At 46.1% G+C, this 21,825-nt stretch overlaps 1 protein-coding gene across 1 annotated transcript in view; it reads right to left on the reverse strand.

The window, feature by feature from the left end:
- The window catches only part of TNNI3K (TNNI3 interacting kinase), a 45,329-nt gene that overhangs the window by 10,876 nt on the left and 12,628 nt on the right, over positions 1-21,825 (reverse strand). Inside the window, exons 6-18 of the mRNA XM_065673022.1 lie at positions 17,347-17,445; positions 15,874-16,012; positions 13,573-13,717; positions 13,381-13,485; positions 12,794-12,888; positions 12,078-12,227; positions 11,044-11,130; positions 9,910-9,966; positions 8,803-8,895; positions 8,617-8,674; positions 8,312-8,506; positions 7,850-7,954; positions 1,159-1,211 (exon numbers count right to left, since the gene is read on the reverse strand). Coding sequence (XP_065529094.1) covers positions 1,159-1,211; positions 7,850-7,954; positions 8,312-8,506; positions 8,617-8,674; positions 8,803-8,895; positions 9,910-9,966; positions 11,044-11,130; positions 12,078-12,227; positions 12,794-12,888; positions 13,381-13,485; positions 13,573-13,717; positions 15,874-16,012; positions 17,347-17,445 — 1,381 coding nt within the window. The remainder of the gene's footprint in view (positions 1-1,158; positions 1,212-7,849; positions 7,955-8,311; positions 8,507-8,616; positions 8,675-8,802; positions 8,896-9,909; positions 9,967-11,043; positions 11,131-12,077; positions 12,228-12,793; positions 12,889-13,380; positions 13,486-13,572; positions 13,718-15,873; positions 16,013-17,346; positions 17,446-21,825) is intronic.

The raw sequence follows: 21,825 nt of genomic DNA on the forward strand, positions 1-21,825 counted from the left end.
CGGCTGAGGGTCCAGCTCAGTGTCACCTTATGGCTATTTGTGTGGGTCACTGTAACTGCACCTAGGCTGGCAACAGACTGCCCCCGAGCCCCTCAGGTGCCTGTCAATCTCTTGTAGTGTCAGAAAAGCCTCCCACTGGGAAATAAGAGATTCTACATGAACATAGCGGAGGTGGTGGCACGTGCTCTATGTTGTGATGCATGAATCAGTCCCTGAGCAGGACTTAGGAGCCTTTGCCATATCAGAAGACTGCGTTTCAGTGTGCAAGTACATGGATAAGAGCATTGCCATCGTCAGCTCGGATGAGCAGCTCCTCCTTGCCTCGGCAGGTCTGGGTCAGCACTGGGTCCATCACAGGCATGGTGATGCTGACACCACCCTCCTCCTGCGTTAAGCAGCTGTTCATGTACCTCTGCTGGTCACATCTGTGGTGACATGCATGGTGGCAACGGCCAAGGCTAAAGTCGGGTAGTTCTGAGGAGTCGGGTCAAACTCAGCTCCCTGCACCAGCATTAACACACTCAGCAGTGGCTCACAAACACCAAGACAGTGCACAAAGTCCAGGTTCATACAGTGCAGCCTGCTCTGCTCTTGGACACAAAGCTACTGGGCTCTGTGACCGAAGGGATGGGCTGCATTCTGCTCTGGTAACTAGAAAGAAAGAAACCGGTCCTGTAGCCAAGGGGCTCAGCGCCAGCAGGCAGACCTGCACCATCATAGACTCACAGAATCAGCCCGGTTGGAAAAGACCTTTAGGATTATCCGATCCAACCATTCCCGCAGCGCTGCCAAGGCTACCACGAACCCATGGCACTGACACCGTCCTCAGATCCTGAGCACTATCTGAGAGCAAGGAGGGCCCATCTCTTATGGGCATTTTCACTCCACTTCTTCCTCTAACCTGCCACTAGGACCTGCTCAAACTGAGCACATCATCTCACCAGCACCCAGGCTTCCTGCTCAGGTAAATGGGGTGCTCCACAGACCTGATAGCTTATTTGAGATGGAAACTGGGGGTATTCTCCTCCCTACAAGCCTTTTGTGTCCTCTCACAATAACAAAACAAGGAGCAAACTCCTCAGCATTTCCTCAGCTGGCACGTGTTTAGTTAGAGAGAGCCTGAGCTCCATTTCTAAATGTTTCATGAAAACTCCTTACCTCCAAAATCAGCAACAACCGCGTGGCCGTCCTCATACAGCAGAATGTTGTGACTGGGCGGGAATACAGAAATGGTTAGTAGTGTCTTAAAGGTGGTGAAAAATCACAGGTTTTGGTTCCTAGCTGAGCTCATGAGGGGTTCAAATCACCTGCTTAAGTAGCTGAATGTCTATAGATAAACCACTTTGAGCTGCATCTCCTATTTGTTGTAATAAAGTACACATGAACTCCAAGGAGGCAAACCCAATAGAATCATAAATGAGAACGTCAGTTTTGAATCAATAGTAGAGCAAAAGAGTGTCTGTAGTTAGCTATAGATCAAGTGTAACAGCTTTATTCAGTGTGGGCACTGATTCCCAGTGATGAAGTGAAAAAGGTGACATTTGAACATGAACGCAGTGATGGCCCCTAAATGAAGTGACATTCTTTTTTAAAGCTTTTGCAAGTGTAAATTCATAGCGGCAATTCCCAGTCAATGCCAACAGGAAGAAGGGAAAGACAGATCCCATGCAGGACTATGGTATGTGTTTGGTACAGCTGTACCTGCTCACCTGCATCCAGCTCAGGGATCCTTCCAGTGGGGTCGGCATTTGGAAATGCCACCTGTTGACTTGGAAATTCCTGTTTGGAACAGTATGTGCTGATGGAAAATGAGCTATTGATCAGCTCCCTGAGAACACAACCACACAGGAACGAGCAGGAGCTCAAGGGCTTCCTGCCCAGATTTATCCAGAAGCTGCACATGCGGAAGTGTTGGAATGATGCAGAAAGGCCATTGGGACAGAGATTGCAGAGGCTGCAGAAAACGGATAATATATAACTAGAGACTAGGCTAACGTCCCAAGAAAAGATAAGCCCCAGGGTTCTTGGCAATAAAATCATTTAGCAGAGCAGGTTGGGAATAAGCCCAGGCATTGCCAGGAATGTTCAAGATGGCAACTTCCGATTTTGTCCTGAAACAAGATGGAATCAGACATTTCATCGTGTGCTGTGCAAAGAAAATGGTATTTTTCCTTGTAAGTAGCTGAGTGACGTACCTGAAGTGTTCCCCTTGAGGTCAACCCCTAAGCTGGCCTAAGTTATAATGGCAGTAAACCCTAGGAGCCAACCTTCAGCTGCCCAAAAGCTGCATGTAAAAAGGAGAATTGCCAGGGTGAATCTCGGTGACCTTCGTGCCCTGCTGACACCAAACCCAAACCGTCGCTTCTCTGGCTGCAAATAAAGGAGAACGGGAAGCTTCCAGTCCTCCCTGCCGGGTTTATGCGCAGACCGGTCAGTAGAGGGGGAGCAATGCACGGTTTGCAGCATGTCTGCTCCTGGGTTTGCTTTCCATGTGATCTCTGCGGTACGGATCAATTACGCCCTTTGGCAACACTTGTTTTAGCTTAGATGCATCAGTTAATTCTGGAGAGATGATTCAGATTATATTTACTTTGCCAAGAGTATAGAGAGAAAGAGCAAACAGTCACAAGGGAACCGTTGGAGTAGATCATCCCTTCCTTTTGCCAGCTCTGCTGTTGTACAAAGCCTCCATCTGAAAATCTAGTTTCCTCCTAATCCCAGTTCCCATTCCATGGCTTTTGGCTGGGCAGTGGCACCTGAACTTAAAGGCATTGGCAGCAGGCCTTCCACTTCTGTGGCACTTCTTAACAGAGGGGTAGAGAAGCAAAGGACTGAAGCTCTGTTCATCGAAATAACCCAGATTGAATCTAGTCCATCATGTCCATTCTGGTGTGTTTTGTAAGGGGCTCAGTCTAATCTGCTGGTAGGGTTTGCCATGCGAGATGAAATATTCAGCCAGAGACAAGGTCTGAAGCAGCATTGTGTGTTACTGCTGGATTTCATAGAGAATTTCCTTTGAAGTCAGCCAAAATGAAGGGGGAGGTTTTTGGCCAGATGATCTCGGAGGTCCCTCCCAGTTTAACTGCTCTGTGATTTTATTAACAGCAGCTCTCCAGTGGCCTCTCTTTAATCTCTCAGCAGCAAGCAGCTCTTTGTGCAGCAAACTACACAGGGGGTTGCTAAGGGAGTTCATAGAATCATAGAATAGTTAGGGTTGGAAAGGACCTCAAGATCATCCAGTTCCAACCCCCCTGCCATGGACAAGGACACCTCACACTAAACCATCCCACCCAAGGCTTCATCCAACCTGGCCTTGAACACTGCCAGGGATGGAGCACTCACAACCTCCCTGGGCAACCCATTCCAGTTCAGTAATTCCCCAATTACCTATAGGCATATTTATACACATACGGGCTTTTGCTTCTGTGGATCCATAAATGCCTTTCAAATGCACTTATTTCCTGCTCCTTTTCTTCTTCATGCTATACTGAGTGCAGAAAACAAGGTGTCATTTTACTACACTGCTGACACATTGGACAGCATAGAGTTACCAGGGCTGAAGTGTTCCCTCCACATAAACAAATGCAAGAAAATCATATATAAAATCCATTGAAAATAGATTTACTAATCCAAGGAAGCTACTGCAATTGATTTAATGTTCAGCAAAGAGCACACAGGAGAAAGCAGAAAAGCACTGATTCCACGTGAGAACAAAGAGCAAGGCTGTTGGAAATCAGCATCACACACCCTGGTTTTCACACAAAGTGGGGATGTGGGAAACCGCACAAGAAGCTCTGGCTAGGCCAAAGGCTTCCAGGAACTCTGGAGGTGAAGGTTTCCTGCAGCAGTCACTGCAGGACACAGTGTGGACACCCGGATGCTGACATGGTATTTGTCAAAATGCTGCCTGTTCAGCGTGAATTCAGCAGAGTGCAGAGTGTAGGAAAAGAAGAAATGAAAAACTTGGCAATGGATTACATGATGAAGGGGAAATGAAAATAGAATTGATGGCCTCAACCAAAAAGCCTAACTTGCCCACATTAGAGCTGTAGATAATGAGCAAGGACAGCCAAGTAAGGAACACAGATTTCACCAGATAACAGTGTTTAGGACAGAAAAGGGTTAAGCTCTTCCAACCAGGACTCCCACAAAGGTCTCTGGTTTCACCTAAACCAAACCTTGGGATGATAAATTAAATCATAGAAGTGTAATGGGTTCATACAACATGGCCACAACTCTCTCAGTTTATAGTTAACCTGACTTTAGCTCCCGTAGATACTTTCCATTGAAATATTTAAGTGATTTGAGTGCAACACAGAATCCCAGACTGGTTTGGGTTGAAGGGACCTTAAAAGCTCATCCAGTTCCAGCCCCCTGCCATTGGAGAGACACCTCCCACTGGAGCTGGTTGCTCCAAGCCTTGTCCAACCTGGCCTTGAGCACTGCCAGGGGTGGTGGAATTGTTTGGAGACCCCCACCAGGTGTCAAATGAAAATGTTAACCCAGGCAAGACCAAAGTAGAGAGTCCTGAAGGCTGAACCCTGGGCTGAACACAGCATCCTACAGAACTGGAGTCCTCTGTGGTCTTGGTCCAGGTTTGAGCTCTGTCAGCAGCGACAGAAATGATCACCATTTCTCAATGTGGATACATGTATTGAGCCCCAGCTTCAACTTCAACCTGCTCAGGGATAGTACAGACCCTGAGTACACCCAACTGGCAATACACAGTCTAGTCCTGGCTTGGCAGTTTTTGTGGAGAAGCCAAGAAATCGATAATAGACCCTTTCTGTGCACAGACCCTTTCTATACCCTAACCAATGCTGAATGCTTCTCTTGGTGCTGCATGTATGGACATAGTTGACAGCAGGTGTGCCCTCTGGAAGGGTTTGTCGGTCTGGTCCCACCGCTGAACACTACAGCTGCTGGTTTTGCTTATATAAAGGAAAAAATACAGCCCCCAGAAATAAGGCTGGGGAGGTGCAGCTCCAAAAACTATTGTTGCCTCGATGGCACTTGGAGATCTGAAAGCCACAGATGAGAAAGGGACTTGTAAGCCTCTGTTTTGAGAAATACAGCAAGAGAAGCCTGAGCTGAGCTGACAGAAGGTCAATGGTGAGTTCGGCAGAATCAGAAATGAATTGTCTTGTGCTGAAGCCACACGCGGTTTGCGATGGCAGGACCGAGCAGTGCTCTCTTCAGGAAACTGTGGAAGGAAAGCGGAGGAAAGAGAGAGGAGTGTGTGATCATCCGGCTGCCACAGGCACACGCAGTGCTGCGGGCCTCACCTGCGCGGGGGCTGCTCCATCCCGCGGCAAGAGCCCACAGAGCACATTGGCTGCGTGTCCCTTTCCCGGGGAACAGGCCATTGAAAGATCCTTCTGCCTTTAGCACGCTGTGGGCCTAATGAAAGGCAACTGCTCTTTTAAGGTTTCACAAGGGGGTTTATAACAAAGAGGAGTTGCAGACACCATCCCCATTACCGCCAGGCTTCCATCCTTGCTTTCATCTTCCTCACTAAGCCGGCTCTCAGGAGCTTTTACAGACAGTAGGAGCCATCAAATGAAGGTGAGTCACTCAAAGGCTTGGCCCAACCATGTTCAGCTGCTGTGGCTTAAATTAAATAGCTACTAAAATGGTCTCCTTTTTATTAAAGTGCTATAATCATTGTGGCTACAACCCTCACTGCAGTGTTAGTAGTAATAAGCTGATACGTGTCACGATTGCTGATAGCTGTCAGAACTGGAAGGCAAAAGAAAACTCCCAATTATTCTCCAAATGGAAGGATAACCCCTTTTCCAGGGCAGAGACATGAAAGATCCATTTTCTCTTGGTTCTTTCAAGCCACATTGCAGATTTATTGAATGCATTATGTGCATTGCATCGGATTTCAGAACTCACAAAGACGGTTACAAGCTATGTGAAACTTAAGGTACAAAATGTGAGGCTCCTGTGAATCCACTGGCAAAACTTAACACAGAGTTTCCCTCTTGGTGCTTCTCTTCAATTGTCCTGAAGGTTTTCATCCTGTAATAGTGCCTTGGCTGACTGGGCTCTCGCTGCAAACACGACTTCTGCTCTTGCACTGGAAACCTTCAACAGTTAAGCTACTCCCAGCACCACTGATCACATCAGCAAATTATCTTGTGACCCCGTAAGTAAGATCTGGTTAAAGTTCTGAGAGGCAATGACGCACTTGTCGGCTCTCTGGGGAGATAATGTTTTGCCTTTTCTTACGTGAAAACATGATTTAAGCCTTTGCAAGCAGAACTATTCTCCTAAGAGCCGGCAGCGACAAGGCACATCCGGGTCTTTGCTGTCCTAAACCAGTTGCACAGGCTGCAGCACTCAGACATGGGCTCTTGTCTTGCATCACAGCTGAGGCAGGAGCTACGGCTGCAAACAAAGCATCTCCCTCCTCTGAGCCTCACTGTTTGGTGGCCTGAAAGGGAACTGCGAAGGGATGGAGGTGTATGGGGACACCCAGGGAGAAGTGGCAGATGTGCGAAGTCAGGGGGAGGAGGAGGAGGAGAGAACCTTGACTATAAGAGGAACACCCCAGCAATATCCTCCTGACCCGCTGTTGATCACAGCCATACACATGGCTGCGCAGCCCAGCACAGCAGCAGGGCCTGCAGCGCAGTGCTGGATGCAGCCGTTCCTCTACTTGTGGCAGTTTCAGTGTGAGCTGATGGATGCTCCTGGACATCGGAGCAGGCAAATACAGCAAAGTGTGCTAAAATCTGTAGTCAGAGCGTAAAGCAGAATTCGTGCCACTATTACTAACCCGGGGCACATAAATCCCAGATTAGGGTTTGTAGGCAGCATTTTTCAGCCTGAAATAAAGAAAGGTGGCTTTTCTTCTGCACCAGTGCTGTGATTTGCTTCCTCAGCCTGCAGGAGCATGTTTTCCTTTTGTAACCACAATGGAGCTGTTCTTTCGTTTAAAGAATCTCTTCAAGAGCAGGTGACTCCTTCCTGCAGTGCCCTTTTGAACCCAGAGATCTGGCGCACTGAGGAGAATTCAAGATTTCATTACACACGTGCCTGGCTCTCTGGTTTGTCACTGGGCGCTCCCTCCCCTCCTGTGGGCCGTGCTGTTCCCCGCACAGTGCCAGCAATAGGCTGGAAAGCTGCTGCTGCCTCACATTCCCTCAGAATTCCACGCCAGAACGGGGCCCAGGCCAGCAGCCACTTTAATTCTTAGCTCAGCAAAGGGGAAAAACAGCTCTACAAAGGGTGGTAGGGACAGGACAAGGGGAATGGCTTTAACCTGCCCGAGGGGAGACTGAGCTGAGCTCTTAGGCAGAAGCTCTTCCCTGTGAGGGTGCTGAGGCTCTGGCACAGGGTGCCCAGGGAAGTGATCTATTGAAGATGTCCCTGGTCACTGCAGGGGGTTGGATTAGATGAGCTTTGAACGTCCCTTCCAGCCCAAACTATTCTCTGGTTTTATGAAGACAGGTGAAATGAATTCATGTTTTGGAGTCAAAGACTCATACTGGAGAAATACCCTAAGCAGCAGGGAGCTTGGAAAAGCCACCCCACAGGAGCCCTCATGCAGGTGCGCTGTAAGCGGCAGTGTTCAGACAAGCTACCAGTCAGAAACCACTACACACCCAGAGCTGGCTGCTGCTCAGTCCACTACAGTGTACTAAAGCCTCCAGTGGATGTGGAAGCCTCGTGTTGCAGTTCCCAGCTCAGCCGGTGCAAGCAGACCTTCCTCCAAGCCCCATCAATGTTACTGAGGTACCACTCGGGTACCAGAGCCTGTGGGTACAGGGGAGGCTGCAGAGCATTGCTGCTGCTGGAGGCTTCGCATTCCCGGAATGGTTGGGGTAAAGAAGACACTTACCTGTTCAGATCGCGGTGTATGATGGGTTGGGTGAGGTTGTGGAGGTACTCCATGCCTTTGGCAACGTCTACGGCAATGATTAACTTAGACTGCAGATCCAGAGTTCTGTATGTTGAAAAAAAACCCAAACCAAAGAAATTACTCAAAATGAATAAACAGACATAAATTATCTGTAAATTATTCTTATCTGTACATCTCGGAACCTTTACAATTGTTTTAAATACAAAATAATGTCACATAAGCCATGGAATGTAAATGCAGATACTGTGAAATAATGATAATAATGATTTTGTGATGACTTATTAATTTGCCTTGTACATCCAGTTACCTGCATCACAGCTAACATTTTTTCTCGTGTGTTCCTTCCCCTATTGCTTTGTACTGAAACAAACATTTACGTGGGCACTGGTTTACCGGTCACCCGATCTGTACACCCAGCCCCAGCAGCGATGGAGCAGATACCTCTTTTGTTCATGGAGCAGGGAGAAGAGCGATCCCCCTGAGATGTACTGGGTGACAATAGCGAACTGGCTGGGGTCGTCCAGGCAGGCTCCCACAAACTGGATGACACACGGGTGGTTCAGGCGGCAGAGGATGGAGACTTCGCGGCAGAACATGTCCACGTCTGATTTGGAGCAGTACGTGTTGGCTCGGTAGCTGCGAGTTCACACGAGGGACACAGTAAGGCAGAAACAGCAGAGAACAGGGGTGTCAATGCTTCAGGGTGCGTCACGGCCCAGCCAGGTGGAGAACTCTGATGAACTCACCGCTTGATTGCCACGATTTTATTTCTGCACCGTCCCTTGTACACTTTGCCAAAGGAACCTAAAATGGTTTGAAATAAATAAGCACAAAGTTCTTGATCACGAGCACCAGGCGTTTTACACGGGAGCATCAGGCTTTTCAAACCGGTGCATCAGGCATTACAAGTGGGTGCGTGCTTCCTCGGGTACCTGAGCCGATGATCTCATGGAACTCCAGGTCGGAGAGCTGCAGGTGGAAGTGTGATGGCAAACCAGCACGGAGCAGGAGGACGTCTGCCTTCTCTGCAAAGGAAAACACTTTCCTGTTGCACAGTGAGGGTCATGGGGAAGGGCAGAACATGAGGATTTACCCTCACACAGCCCTGTGCTGTGGAAGCTGGCTCTCCTCCCTTAAATCCTATTCACTTTTCTTTCAGTAACCACAGCAAAACCGGTAACAGACCAATGCAATGCCTCAGCTGTTTGGGGCTTTCTTGGCTTTCAGTCCTTACCCATCCCAGGTAAGGACATCCCAGGTAAGATCACCATCCCAGGGCATATTCTGCCTGTTGCATAAAACTCTTTATACACAGACTTAGCTCCTGTTTTCCTGTAGAAGCTCACCACTAATGCAGCAGATGCAATTCCAGATCTGACCACCTCTTTAGTGTCAGGGGAATCTAAATTTTGCAGCTTCATTTTGTTAGCAAACAGCTGCACCTTGTTGATCTTTCTGGTCCATTATATAAAGTTTATCAGAACATTTGTAAATGGAATATTTCAGCGCCGCTGTGTGCAGGATGTCAGGATTTCATTATACCCGCAGTGCATATTTGAAGTGGGAAATCGAAAACTCCACAAAAAATGAAATATTTTAAAGTACAAATATTCATCTGAACGTTTATCTATTTGTGGTTCAGGTTAACACCAATTACTTTGGGATAGAATTTTTCTTGTAAAGATAATCCAGGCATTTTACAGTGGATTTCAATGTGATATTTCATAGATGTGTGTGCATTGGTTTGGTGCTAAATTACAATCACATCCTTTTCTCCAAAGAAATAAAAATAAATGTATTGTTTAAAGTAAATGAAAATAAGAGGAATACGGGAACTATCGTGATGTTGAACCACAAAGGGGAGTATATAATTTCCTACAGTTACCCTGGGGAAATATCGCTGCTGCTCATGCCCATCATTACATTTCTGAACAATTAAAATCCCAGGAGTAATGAATCTTGTGCAGTGTGTGTAAGCTGACAAACGTCCTGGGTAAAAAGACCATAAAAGTTCAAGTTTTCCATTGCCATTAAAATACCTTTTGTCATGCTTTTAATCTTCCCTAGAGGGGATGGAACTGACACATAGGAACCATCTGAAACAGACAGAAGAACAGAATGAGTTTTGTGGAGCTCAGAGACAGCAGAAGCATCTGTACTGGTAAATTAATGAGGCAGCGATTGCTCAAAGAATGAACAATAAAGGGGTGGACATGCACATAAGCACACTGACACATATGGTTGTGTGCTGGGTTGGGCGGGATGGAGTTAATCTTCACAGTACCTGCTGTGAGGCTGGTTTGGATTTGTGCTGGGGACAGAACCCTCTGCAGTGGTTTATTTATCTAACTCCTTGCTTCAGCGTTCTTCTCAGCACTTGTCATTCAGTTGCCAATACAAATGAGCATTTTTGTAGCAAAAAGGGTGATTAATTCGTCCCAAGGGGGAATTAGATAGCCAGATAGATACTAAAAAACACAAAGGGGACTGAGCATAGAAATCTACCGAGTGTCAGCAATCAGAAACATCAGAGCTAAGCACCGCAAGGAGAACGGCTAGACACGGTATTAGGATGGGAAAAGGCAGGAGTAATGATTACAAGGGATTGATCTTCATCTCACAGCTTTAGCTTTTTTTTTTTCTAGTAAGTGATAGGAAGTGACAACTCTATTTTGAGATAAAGGAAGACTTTTGACATATATAGAGTACCTGGGAAATGGTGATTCTCATGACACTGATTTTATAGTGAGATAAATATATATATCTTATAGAGAGAGAGCTGGGCCTGGAGAAGAGACGACTGACGGAGATCTCACAAATGCATACAGGGTGGGTATCAAAAGGATGGGGCCACTCTTTTCAGTGATGCCCAGCAACAGGCACAAACTGAAACACAGGAAGTTCCATTGGAACAGGAGGAAAAACTTCCTTATTTTGGAGTAGCAAGGGCACTGGGATGGGATGCCCAGAGAGGCTGAGGAGCCCCCTTCTCTGGAGATAAACCCGCTGGATGTGATGCTCTGGAACCTGCTCCAAGTGAGCTTCAGCAGGGGGCTGGACTGGATGATCTCTCATGGTCCCTCCCAGCCCCAACCACTCTGTGGTTCTGTGACTTCAGTGATCACTGGATCAGACCCTTCAGTTAGAGACTAAAGTGATTTCTCAGACCATACCTCCACCAGGTTGTGAGTATTCGTTGCAGGGGGATTCATCTTGAGGTCTCTTGTAGTGCTTCAGAAGGGTCACAATGGCATCGTGACCTGAGGAAGAAAGAGGAAGTCTAAAGACATGCAGGTAAACTCAACAGTCTTCTTTTCTTGTTTGATTTATACAAAATCAGGGGATTTCTAAAAAATTGCACAATGTGCCCATAAAACATGTAGACACAGATACAGCCACGCTCATTGGAGCCATCCTGTGATCCTTAACTACGGAAATACAGGGAAATACCTGCGAAGAAAAACATGGGTCTTATTGTTGCTAGTTCACCTAGCCCTAAAATGTGAAGTATGGCAATAGAACAAACCCTGCTACAGAAAGCCTACAGTGGAAGCTGACAATGCTCTTCAATAGGCCTTACAAGGAAACCAGTGCCTGAAGATATTTCAGTTCTGGTGTCCTAAACTGGACTAAATATTGTGCCGGTATCAGGTTTTTGAAAGGCTTTTGAAATCCACAGTTCTCTATCAGCCGTTCTCGTAAGAAACGGTGCTGCTCTTGGAGGAGGGGGAGCGTCCTGAAGTCATGGGGTCAAAAACAGGACAGAAAACTGGTCCACGTAGGACAGTACAACAGGAGCCATGGAAACGGCCTTGCTGTGACCCGTACCTGCAAGAATTTCAGGTAACTCGCTCTGTTCATCACTCCTTGCAATGCCTCCTTCAGGAACAGAACTAGAACTTGTGCACAGACTGAGGGAGAAACGGCCTCTCCCGACCAGGCTGCCTGTTTTCTATTCTAGCAGCACCCACACACTCCTGTCCTTGAGGCTGTGCTGGATCAGACTAATGCCTAACAGAGGGTCTGAGAAGATAAATCAAAGGGCTGGGTTTTATAACCCTTCATGCCAGGCACTATAAAGCAGATGGTGAGAGCTCTTATTCTACAGGGACTGAGGGGTTATTCTGTAGTGTTCCTTCCTCTGCTGTTCCCTCTTCCTTGTACTGTTCCTATGGATTTTGTAGCAGAAACAAGAAAGCCAAAATACCTTTCTCGTAGGCCCACATTAAACAGGTCTGCTCATCCTTTTCTCCACTGGATCTGCTGGGATCACAAGCTACCAGGTTCATATCAGCTCCATTATCCAGTAAAAACTGTACCAGCCGAATGTGGCCATGGTAGCAAGCACAATGTAGTCCTAGAATATGAGAGAAGTGTGGTAAGCACAGCTGGCAGAACATCCAAACAGGACTTGCAGCAACAAGTACAAAGCACGAATTGATTTCCTATGTAAAGGAATATATCTTATCAAAAAAGTACCCGAGGCCCTAGGTGAAAATGGAACAGGAACGTTACAGGAACCCCTCTGCTGCCTGCACACAAGATGTCCCACCTGCAAATCACACGGAACAGCTTTGTACGTGAGGAGAAGCAAGCAGAAACAACCATGCCTGGTCCCTAGCAGAATTACACTTGGGCCCAATTCCTGAACCTACTTAGAAGCCCAGCTATGGAAGAATCAGTTTACATCGGGTTTGTTACTCATATACAAGCTAATGAGCCTGGCACATCCTCACTGAACCTTCATCACTGCTCTGCACGCCTGCAAAAGTATTCCAAAAGAGCTGGGATCTGTCTGACGGGTACCTGGGTGCTGACCATTGAGTTACTGTGGGGGTTACCGTGGAAATCCTCACTTTGTGTGGCTTCCTGATTGTTTGATGCTGGAACATACCCTCCTACCCATAATGACGAAGATGTTACCTGTGTGCCCATCTCTTCCCTGGTGGTTGATGCTTACAACGTTCTGGTCCAGAAGAAATTTTACAAGTTCTATGTTCTTCCCATAGGTGCAAGCACTGTAAAATAAAGGGAAATGTGAACGCTGTAGTGCATAAAAGCACAAATACCTCAGCAAGCCCAATATTAACAAATCATTACACAAAGATAAAAATGTAGAAATAGAATAAAGGTCCTTTAGTACTGCATGGTTCACCCACCAAAGTACTTTCATTCCATTGTTTCAGGGAGATTCTAGTTATTGTATAGATTCATTTTCACAGTTATACAAAGTCTGTTTTGTAAAGTGCCTCTTAAATGACACTTTACACACTTAGAGCATCAGAATAAAACTGCTCAACCACCTCGTTTCTCGTTCAGGGCTCCTGGACTACCTGGTTCTACCTTCACATGCTCTCCTGTATCTCCAGGTGTAATCTTAGCATCCACACCGCGCTGACTGCTTGCTTTGATCCCAGCCTGGCTGCCGGTGAGACAGTTGTAATTCTGGGTGTTGCACCACATGCACGTGTAGGTGGAAGGCTGCTGGCAATGGCACTGAAACACCTCACCTGTGGAAAGCCGTTTCACTGAATATGTTTTCTTTAGTGAGACTTTCTGTTCCCGAGAGCTGAATCATTTCCTTCACAACCTCGAACTTCCCGCTGTAGCAGGCACTGGAGGCGAAGTGAAGAGCGGTTACCACCACCAGCTTCCCCATCAGTCTAACTCCCCAGTGGTAAACCAGGTAACCCAGGGCTCACAGGTGTAAAGGCGTGTCTCCATAGATGTTCACCACATGGGGTTGAACTTCAAAGCTGCTCTGCAGTAAGAACTTCACAATTTCATGGTGTCCAAATCGACAGCAGAAGTGCAGAGGGACATGGTCTTCGTTGTCCTGAGCGTTCACTGCCGTTGGACCCAGAAAGAGAACAAAGGAAGTATTTTATACTTAACGTAGCTTGTTTGGAGCATTTAGTAATGCTTTAGGTGTTGTGCCTAGATGTACCTATATGTTTTGAAGCCTCCTGCTAAAATATTTATGGTCCTATTTCTTTAAAATGGATATTTCTATGAGCTCTCATGTATCAAACCCACATTACTCAACGCCATCTGCAGTAGTCTGTCAGGATGGTGTTTTGGACTTGGGGTGTAATTGCTTTCTTCCAGTAGCAGATGGATTGAATGTTTTGATGTAGCTTTCCATGAATGATTCACGAGTTATAAGTGGCCCTTAGGAAGAGCAGCTGTGAAGCAAAAGTAAGATATGTAGCTACTATGTGTAAGAAAGCAATTCACTGAGTTACTCCAAATGCATGGAACAGTAGTTATTGATTACAAATATTATTAAGAAACATACTTCGTTGTTGCCCCTAAGAAAGGAGAATCCCATTGGTTTTAAGATTTATGTTAGCTTCCTTGAGCAGCAGGATGAAGGCTTCTCAATGTAGTTATACAGTGACAAAACAAACAAAACTGAAGGAAATGCAAGAAGGATGTGTTTTTCATAGTCACTTAAATTGCAAATACATAAAAGGCAGGAAAGGAAGAGGAGAATTCATTCAAATGTCCAGATTTCCAGTGCTCACTGGTGTCCAGTGACAGATGACTCCAAAGGTGAATTCTGTTTCAGGTCAAAGAAGAAAACAAAAAGGAATTCCTTTAACTTATATTAAGCTTGCGCCCCCACATTTCATTAACTGCTTCCACCACCCTTCCTTGCAGTCGTATTTTAAAGGGAGGAAAAAAAATAGTAAACGGTTTTATTTCTCTATTCTAAAATAATTCTTCACTTTATAGATTCATGTGACATGTTAGCCTTTGAGTTTTATTATGCTGCGGAACCAGACACAGATTCATTCTGAGGTGCAATAAATAAGAGGGGAATAAATGTCAGAGTTTTATAGTAATAAATGTCAGTGTGTTGGACTATGTACCCATGGGATGGCCTGAAGGACATCAGGGGCCCCAGGGCCATGAGCTTCTTCAACACAGTGAGGTGTGGGGTGTAGCAGGGAAGGGAGCATGCATCTTCCCTGTTTATGCGGTTGGAAAGGATGTCAAATACTTGCAGCCATTTCCTCTTCCTCTGGAAGGACACAGCTCAGCGTGGGGTGATGGGTTTTTTCAGTTGAGAGCTTTTTGGTTTCTAAATGAACCACAGCACAGAGTGGAATGGTTCCAAGGCTGGAAAATGGGCACTGCAGGTCTGGTTTAAACAACCAAGGGAAACTTGCCACGACCCAGCGAGTGGGAACTGGTTAAGACTGGGCGACATACTGAATGCGGCGGATTCTCAACACCAGGCTCTGGCTTTAGATTTAAAACTGACTGCATCTGCCAGAGGTGACAGTGGTTTTCAAAGGCACTTGAGATTGGAGGAAGAGCAAGTCCAGGCAGCTCAGAGCTCCTGCGAGCAGCAGATCTCAGTAACAGCCTACAGGAATTACACAAAGAATGTGTTTTATACCACGTGGAAGAAACTCCAGGACCAGCAGTTGAAGAGTAATAAAAAGTAGCGGTTGGCTCATGGGAGGCAAAGGAAGTGTTTGTGTCCCGGCCACCAGCTGGTTCTCTGAGTCCACAGGGTCTGTTTCTTCGCTGCCCCATCGGGCTATAAACCACCCTGTGAAGCACGGTAGAGCATCTGAACTAGTCTGAATCACTTGCTGTGTAATTCTGACTTGAAATTCCCCATCTGCACCTCCCCACTGGGATTTCACCACGAGTTTGTACCAGTCTGATCGCAAGCACATACCACACGGCTGTGGGTCCTCTGCCTGGCTGGGGTCTCAGGAGTCAGCTACCTCTGCATATTAATCTTTGCTTTGTTTTCTGCTGCTGTTTGTCACCTCTAAGTTACTCATGGAAACAGAATGCACGTGAGGTGACAAACCGACAAGTGAAGAGAACTCTCCAACTCCTATCTGTATGTTTCAGTTGCCCGAAGGCAATACACAGACACACATAGAGTACGCGTCAGGAAGGTAAATCCAAGCTTTGAGGCCTGGCTCTGTCCATAAAATACACTGTTCACGTTGGTTTTTCAAAGCATCCTTTCTTACCGTCAGCTTTGCTCCCCTCTTCCACCAAGAGTTTCGTGATGTTGAGAAAGCCTTTGGCAGAAGCCAGATGGAGAGGTCTGTCTCCAACTTCACCACTTGCATTCACATCAGCTCCAAATTTCAGTAAGAGGTGGGTTACCTGAATAGTTCATTAAATTATCACATGAAAATGAAGCTTTTGGCAAAATCAGACAGAATATCGCAGTGGGCAGTACTATACGTGGGCATCTCTTTAAAGCTAAATCAGGTGAGATTCAGTACAAAACTCATTTTTGAGTTACATATCTATATAAATATTTCAATTCTCAATAGCAGGTAGTCATACACTCTCTAAAAGGTTATGTATGGCAAAAGGCTCAACACAAGACACATGTATTTGTTTAACTGACCAGTCAGCAAAGTAGAGCAAATGCCCTCAAAGTCCTGAAATGGCAGAGCCTTTGCTTCCTTCCTGATGTGAGCCTCTCCTCACAGGAGCACCATAGGAGCTTTCAGCACAATTTCACAAGGCCGTGACTATTTGTTCAGAAGTGGCTCAATGCAAATAAACACAACCCTCTCTCAAGCCAGCATTCCAGGAGTTCCTTAATGTGACTGGATGATGAGGTGCATGTACCGCGAAAGCAGCACCTCTGGAACGCATTCCTGGTTCGCCCCTTTGCTGCCCCCAGCCACGAACACGGAACATCTTCACTCATCTGTGCATCTGAGCTCTGTGCTTTCAAAAGCTTTTCCTGCAGCACCTCCTCGGTGCACTCAGAGTAACGTGTCCTGGAATGAAGAATGCACTCTGCCTACAGGTCATCCGTTGAAACTTGAACATACCCCAGAATCCACGCTTTTAGCCAAAAAAGGGTGTGGGGAATGACGGGCGTAACCCAAAATAGGTCCATTGTCACATTGCCCATAACGGCTATTGAGGGCAATGGGCTGGACTGCTAAATTAACTGTATGTCAACTATACACTATCCAAAGAAGGAGAATTAGGAGGGTCAGTGCCAGCTTTGGTCAGAACTTCAGCTTATGTTTCAATAAGTCCATGGTCTGTGTGAAGGAAGCAAGCACAGCTGGACTTGTCACATGCATGGACCCCATGCAAAGCCTGCTCTCTAAATCCTTTTTTCTGTTAACAAAAAGTGGCCACAAGCTAGTTTGTGCGTTCCAGGGAAAACCAATGGAATTGCTGTGGAATTATTATTCCCTGGAGACATTTAAGAATATCTACTGACATTTCTAATGCAAGCTCTGAAATGTGGGATGAATAAACATCAAATGGATCATGCTTCTGAGTCCAAGCTTGTTCTATTTTTGCTGGGGCCTAGCTTCGAGTGTGGAAACTTCCTGTTGATATTCAGACTGTTGGAACAGCTAGAGATTGACTTCAGAAGAGTAACTTCTGTACATGAGGCCTTTTTGTGGTAGGACCCTCTGGAATGTAAAGCAAAACGACACAAAACCTATAGCTTTAGTTACCTGTTCATGGCCATAATATGCAGCAATATGCAGTGGGGTGAAAAAAACTGCATCCTGGACATTCACATAAGCTCCATGCTGCAAAAGAATATCAACAGCCTGGAAAGAAACAAGCAGAAAACTCCAGTTGGAAGCACTGTAGACACGTGGGCAGCTTCTAAAACTAGATTTCCAAACCTTACACCACCAGCTTAACAGGAAGCCCCAAACCAGCAAGCCATGAAGGTGAAGAACTGCATCCAACATGCAGAAGTGATTGACTTACAGTACTCGTACTGAACACTGAATGTCACTGATGCTTTATAAATAAGCCTGACAATCTGTTTGCCAGTGAAAAGCTTGAGTTATGAAGTAAGAGGCACTGAAATAAATCTCTGGATTTTCTGAGAATAACCTTTAATTTTCTTTTAGCCATTATGAACAGAGAGCAGTAAACAAATCAGGTTTTAGAAGCAGAAAAAACCAAAATGAAAGACCCTTTGGAATGTAAATGTGTGAAGGTAAATCCTCACACACAATTCCCTCGGTGGGCAACGGTTTCTTTGTATTTTAGATGATAACAGCCCTTTGGCTTCAGTAAATAACTCACAGTATTTGTTTCCCATTTTCACTTTCTGGGTCTTTCAGGAGGCCGCTGCTTACCCAGGCAGCGATGGGTTATCAGAACTGGCTTCCTGAGTGACTGTCAGGATAGAAGTCAGAGTGGAACTGCTGTGGATTGTGCACTGGAGCCAAAGGACTGCTGAGCTTTGTGAAGCACTAGGGACTCTTCAGGCACACCCAGAGGCTTGTACCACAGACTGCCCGAGTACTTCTACATGTGATGAATGCTGTTTTTGAGCCTAATGATGGTGAAAAATGCTGGCCCATGAACTGAAGAGGAAATGGCCAGCTGCATTACTGATATCTGCCCTCCCTGCTGACACCTCCTCTGAGGATGCCTGTGGTTAACGCTTGTGGTGATGATGCCCATTTCTGACAACTGCTGCCTAAGCTGAAGCCACCAAATCATTTCAACATGCAAGAGCAGGGCCAGCCATTCCCATCCATGCCCTTCTCCAGCGCTCAGAGAACGAAAACCTGTTACCAAGCAACATCAGTGCACAGGGATTAGTTCTTTACACAATTTAAATTGAAATAATTTCTTTCCAGGTGGCTGCCTGAATACACTTTCTGCATAGTGTCCCTTCTCTGGCATATTCAGACACGACCATTTCCCATCAGTTTAACCATTCCCCATGGTCCCAGCCGTAAGCGTCCCTTTGAGCAGCACTGCAGGGCCAGTTCTGTCTCTTCAGAGCCCAGGGGCTTCAATAGGTCCTGCACATTGCTGGAGACACATGGGTGTTGCAAGGACTAAGCCATCAATTGGAGGCAGGCTGGAGGATGTGAGGATTGCTGTGGTACTATGAAATTTTCTTCAGCGCCTCTCTGAATACAAATACTGGGCAATGTTGGCATTCTACATCCAATATTATTTTCCCAAAGCTAGAAGTAACCTGGGAGCATACTGGGCACTACCAATCATACATATTTATTCCTCATCAAAGCAAGGACCAGTTTCAAAGATCAGGCTGCTCAGGGCCTTGTCCAGTTAACTTTGATGGTTTCCAAGGATGGAGGTCCTGCATCCTCTAGGGAAAGCTTTCAGTGCTGCACCACCCTCATTCTGATCTTTCCAGCCCCTTTCTATAGAGTCAGAATTTCCCTTGCTATGGAGCTCGGAAAAGAGTTTGACTCCATTACTAAAATCTAATGAAAGATCCATGGAGATGCTTAGAGAAGCTGCTTACCCTTCTACCAGCTGAGGAGCAGCTCAGCAGCAGCCTCTGCACATGCACTCACTGGAGGAGTGTTAATGTGCTCAGAGAGTAAATAAAGACCATGCTCAGTCGCTGGTCAATGTGCTGGACTCCATCCGTGCATCCCATGTCCAGACAACTTTCAGTACACGAGTGTCATGGTGGGGAACACAGAGCCAGTTCCTCTGTGATTTAATGGCTCGGTGGCTTTCAAGTGATTCATCTTAGACATTTTTCAGCAAACTCCTATCCTAAAACTGAAGTTGTAGCTGTTGGCTCTGAAAAGAGCTGTTTGGACCTGTAGCTTTTACAAGAATATGATTGAGAGTTCTTTGGATGAGTTTGGTTTTAACTTAGGCACGTGCGGCTGGAACACACTCAGCGCTGTGACCAGTCGAAGATGGAATTCAGAATTTAGATTCATCTACAAGCTCCAAGGTGGATTTTTGAGCTGCAAAACCCGTGTTGAGAGATGTGGATCCAGCTCTGATGATGAACATCAAACTAGATGAATTTTGACAGAGTTTCCAGGCTGCAGAAATGACAACCATGGAAGTGATTTTGTGATCTCCGGATAAAAAGGATTTTGTGAGTCGCATTAAGCAAACTCCACTCAGCTGTGAATGATGAGAGGGGTACAGAGACAATCACCACAGTTTCACAGACAAGCTTTCTTTGTAAGAGAGGATAAAGGAACCTTAGAAAACACTGCAAGTTGGCATAGCCAGTACAAGAGGGTGGGTATGGATAAAATGACTGCAGGAAGTAAGGGGGAAATTTCTGATGCAAAGAAAGCTTTAAGCTGTTATTGAAAGACCAGAAAAAGATGATTTTCATCCTCAGGATAAAGTTGGTGACTCGCGGTGCTGCTCAGAGCCTGGGGGATGTTCTCAACCTGTAGAGACAGCAGCTTTCAGTGCCTCAGTGTGATGGGGTATGGCTGTTTGTAACTCAGACAGATGCTTTGAGCACTCTGAACAGCACTCACTTTGTGAGCTTTCTCAAAACTCTCTTAGGAAAAGCTTATTCAGAAGCTCTTTGAACATTCTGTAGTGACAGGACAGGGACTGTAGTCACAGGACAAGGGGTAATGGGTTAAAACTTAAACAGGAGAAGTTTAGGCTGGATATAAGGAAGAAGTTCTTTCCTGTGAGGGTGCTGAGGCACTGGAATGGGTTGCCCAGGGAGGTTGTGAGTGCTCCATCCCTGGCAGTGTTCAAGGCCAGGTTGGATGAAGCCTTGTGTGGGATGGTTTAGTGTGAGGTGTCCCTGCCCATGGCAGGGGGCTTGGAACTGGATGATCTTAAGGTCCCTTCCAACCCAAACCATTCTATGATTCTATGATTCTATGATTCTATGTTCACTTCAAAGATAATTACACTGCTCTGAAGGTTAGGAGGAGTCAACAAAATAAAACCTAAGACAGACTATGTAAGGACTCTGCTTCTTGGACAAGGGCAAAGGGTAAGAAATCCTCTAAAAGACAAGACCAGAGATTATTGACTCTTTAGCAGGTAAAATTCAAATGAGAAGACAACTTCAGCAGTGAAGGCCTTTGCTCCAGCAGTAGCCTCTGCACAGCCTTACACTGAATGAACAGCTAAAGAATCTATTATGAGCTTCAGTCTTTATTAATAAAGCTGTTACAACAAAACATGAATAGTGGCAAGTGAGGAATGTAGCTGTGATCAGTCACATCCTGCAGAGGGGCTTTACATTAAATAAAGGCTCAGACATCAGCCCAGTGACGAGCCTGTATGTGTCCTTTTATCTTGGCTGTTCCCATCAGATGAAACACAGGTCACAGAGGCTGCTAATGCAAGATGCAGGTACTGGTGCCTGGAAACAGGAAGCTCTCCCCAGGACTGCTTTTGCCACAGGGTGGCCAAAGAATGGGATTTTGAAAGTATTTTGCTGATAGAGGTATTTGCTGGACACAGAACCTCTTACATGGCTTTGGGCACTATTACCGGATCTTTGGGTCCCCGTTACCTTGCAGCTTGTGCAGTCACGTACAGTGGTGTTGAATGAATGCCATTTCTGTGTTCCTGCTTCTAGAATGGTTCTGAAAAGGTCTGAAGAACCAGTGTCAGATGAAAAAGCAGGCTGGGAAGATGCAGCATGGGCATAAAGTGAAGGGAATGAAAGCAGGAAATGGGGACTTCCTGAGCCATTCGAACAGGCTCACATGAATTCTAGTTTTCAAGGCTTTTAAAATCATTTGAACATGCTCCTTGTTCAGCCTGTAGAAGAGAAGGCTCCTGAAGGGGAGACCTGAGAGCAGCTCCAGTGCCTGAAGGGGCTGCAGGGAACCTGGAGAGGGGCTTGGGACAAGGGCCTGTAGGGACAGGACAAAGGGAATGTCTTTAACCTGCCCAAGGGGAGACTGAGATGAGACATTAATAAGAAACATGAGACAAAGAGCAGGGCCTGCCTTGGCAATTGCAGGACAAGGCCCAGGGACTTTAAAAAGCCCCAGAGCAGAGAAGAGTACTTTGTACTTCCCACAGAGGAAACATTAAATACACACCCCATAAAAGTGATAAGGATCATTAAAGTGGATTAACATCTCCATTGTAATTCCTGCACAGAGCAATTAGATGTGGTGGTTCCTGAGCTGGTTTTTGGGAACAGGATACTCTAGGAAAGATTTCCATCACTGTGAAGAAGAGCTGTA

The sequence above is a fragment of the Lathamus discolor genome, chromosome 3 (genome assembly GCF_037157495.1).
Source record: "Lathamus discolor isolate bLatDis1 chromosome 3, bLatDis1.hap1, whole genome shotgun sequence".
Lineage (NCBI taxonomy): Eukaryota > Metazoa > Chordata > Aves > Psittaciformes > Psittacidae > Lathamus > Lathamus discolor.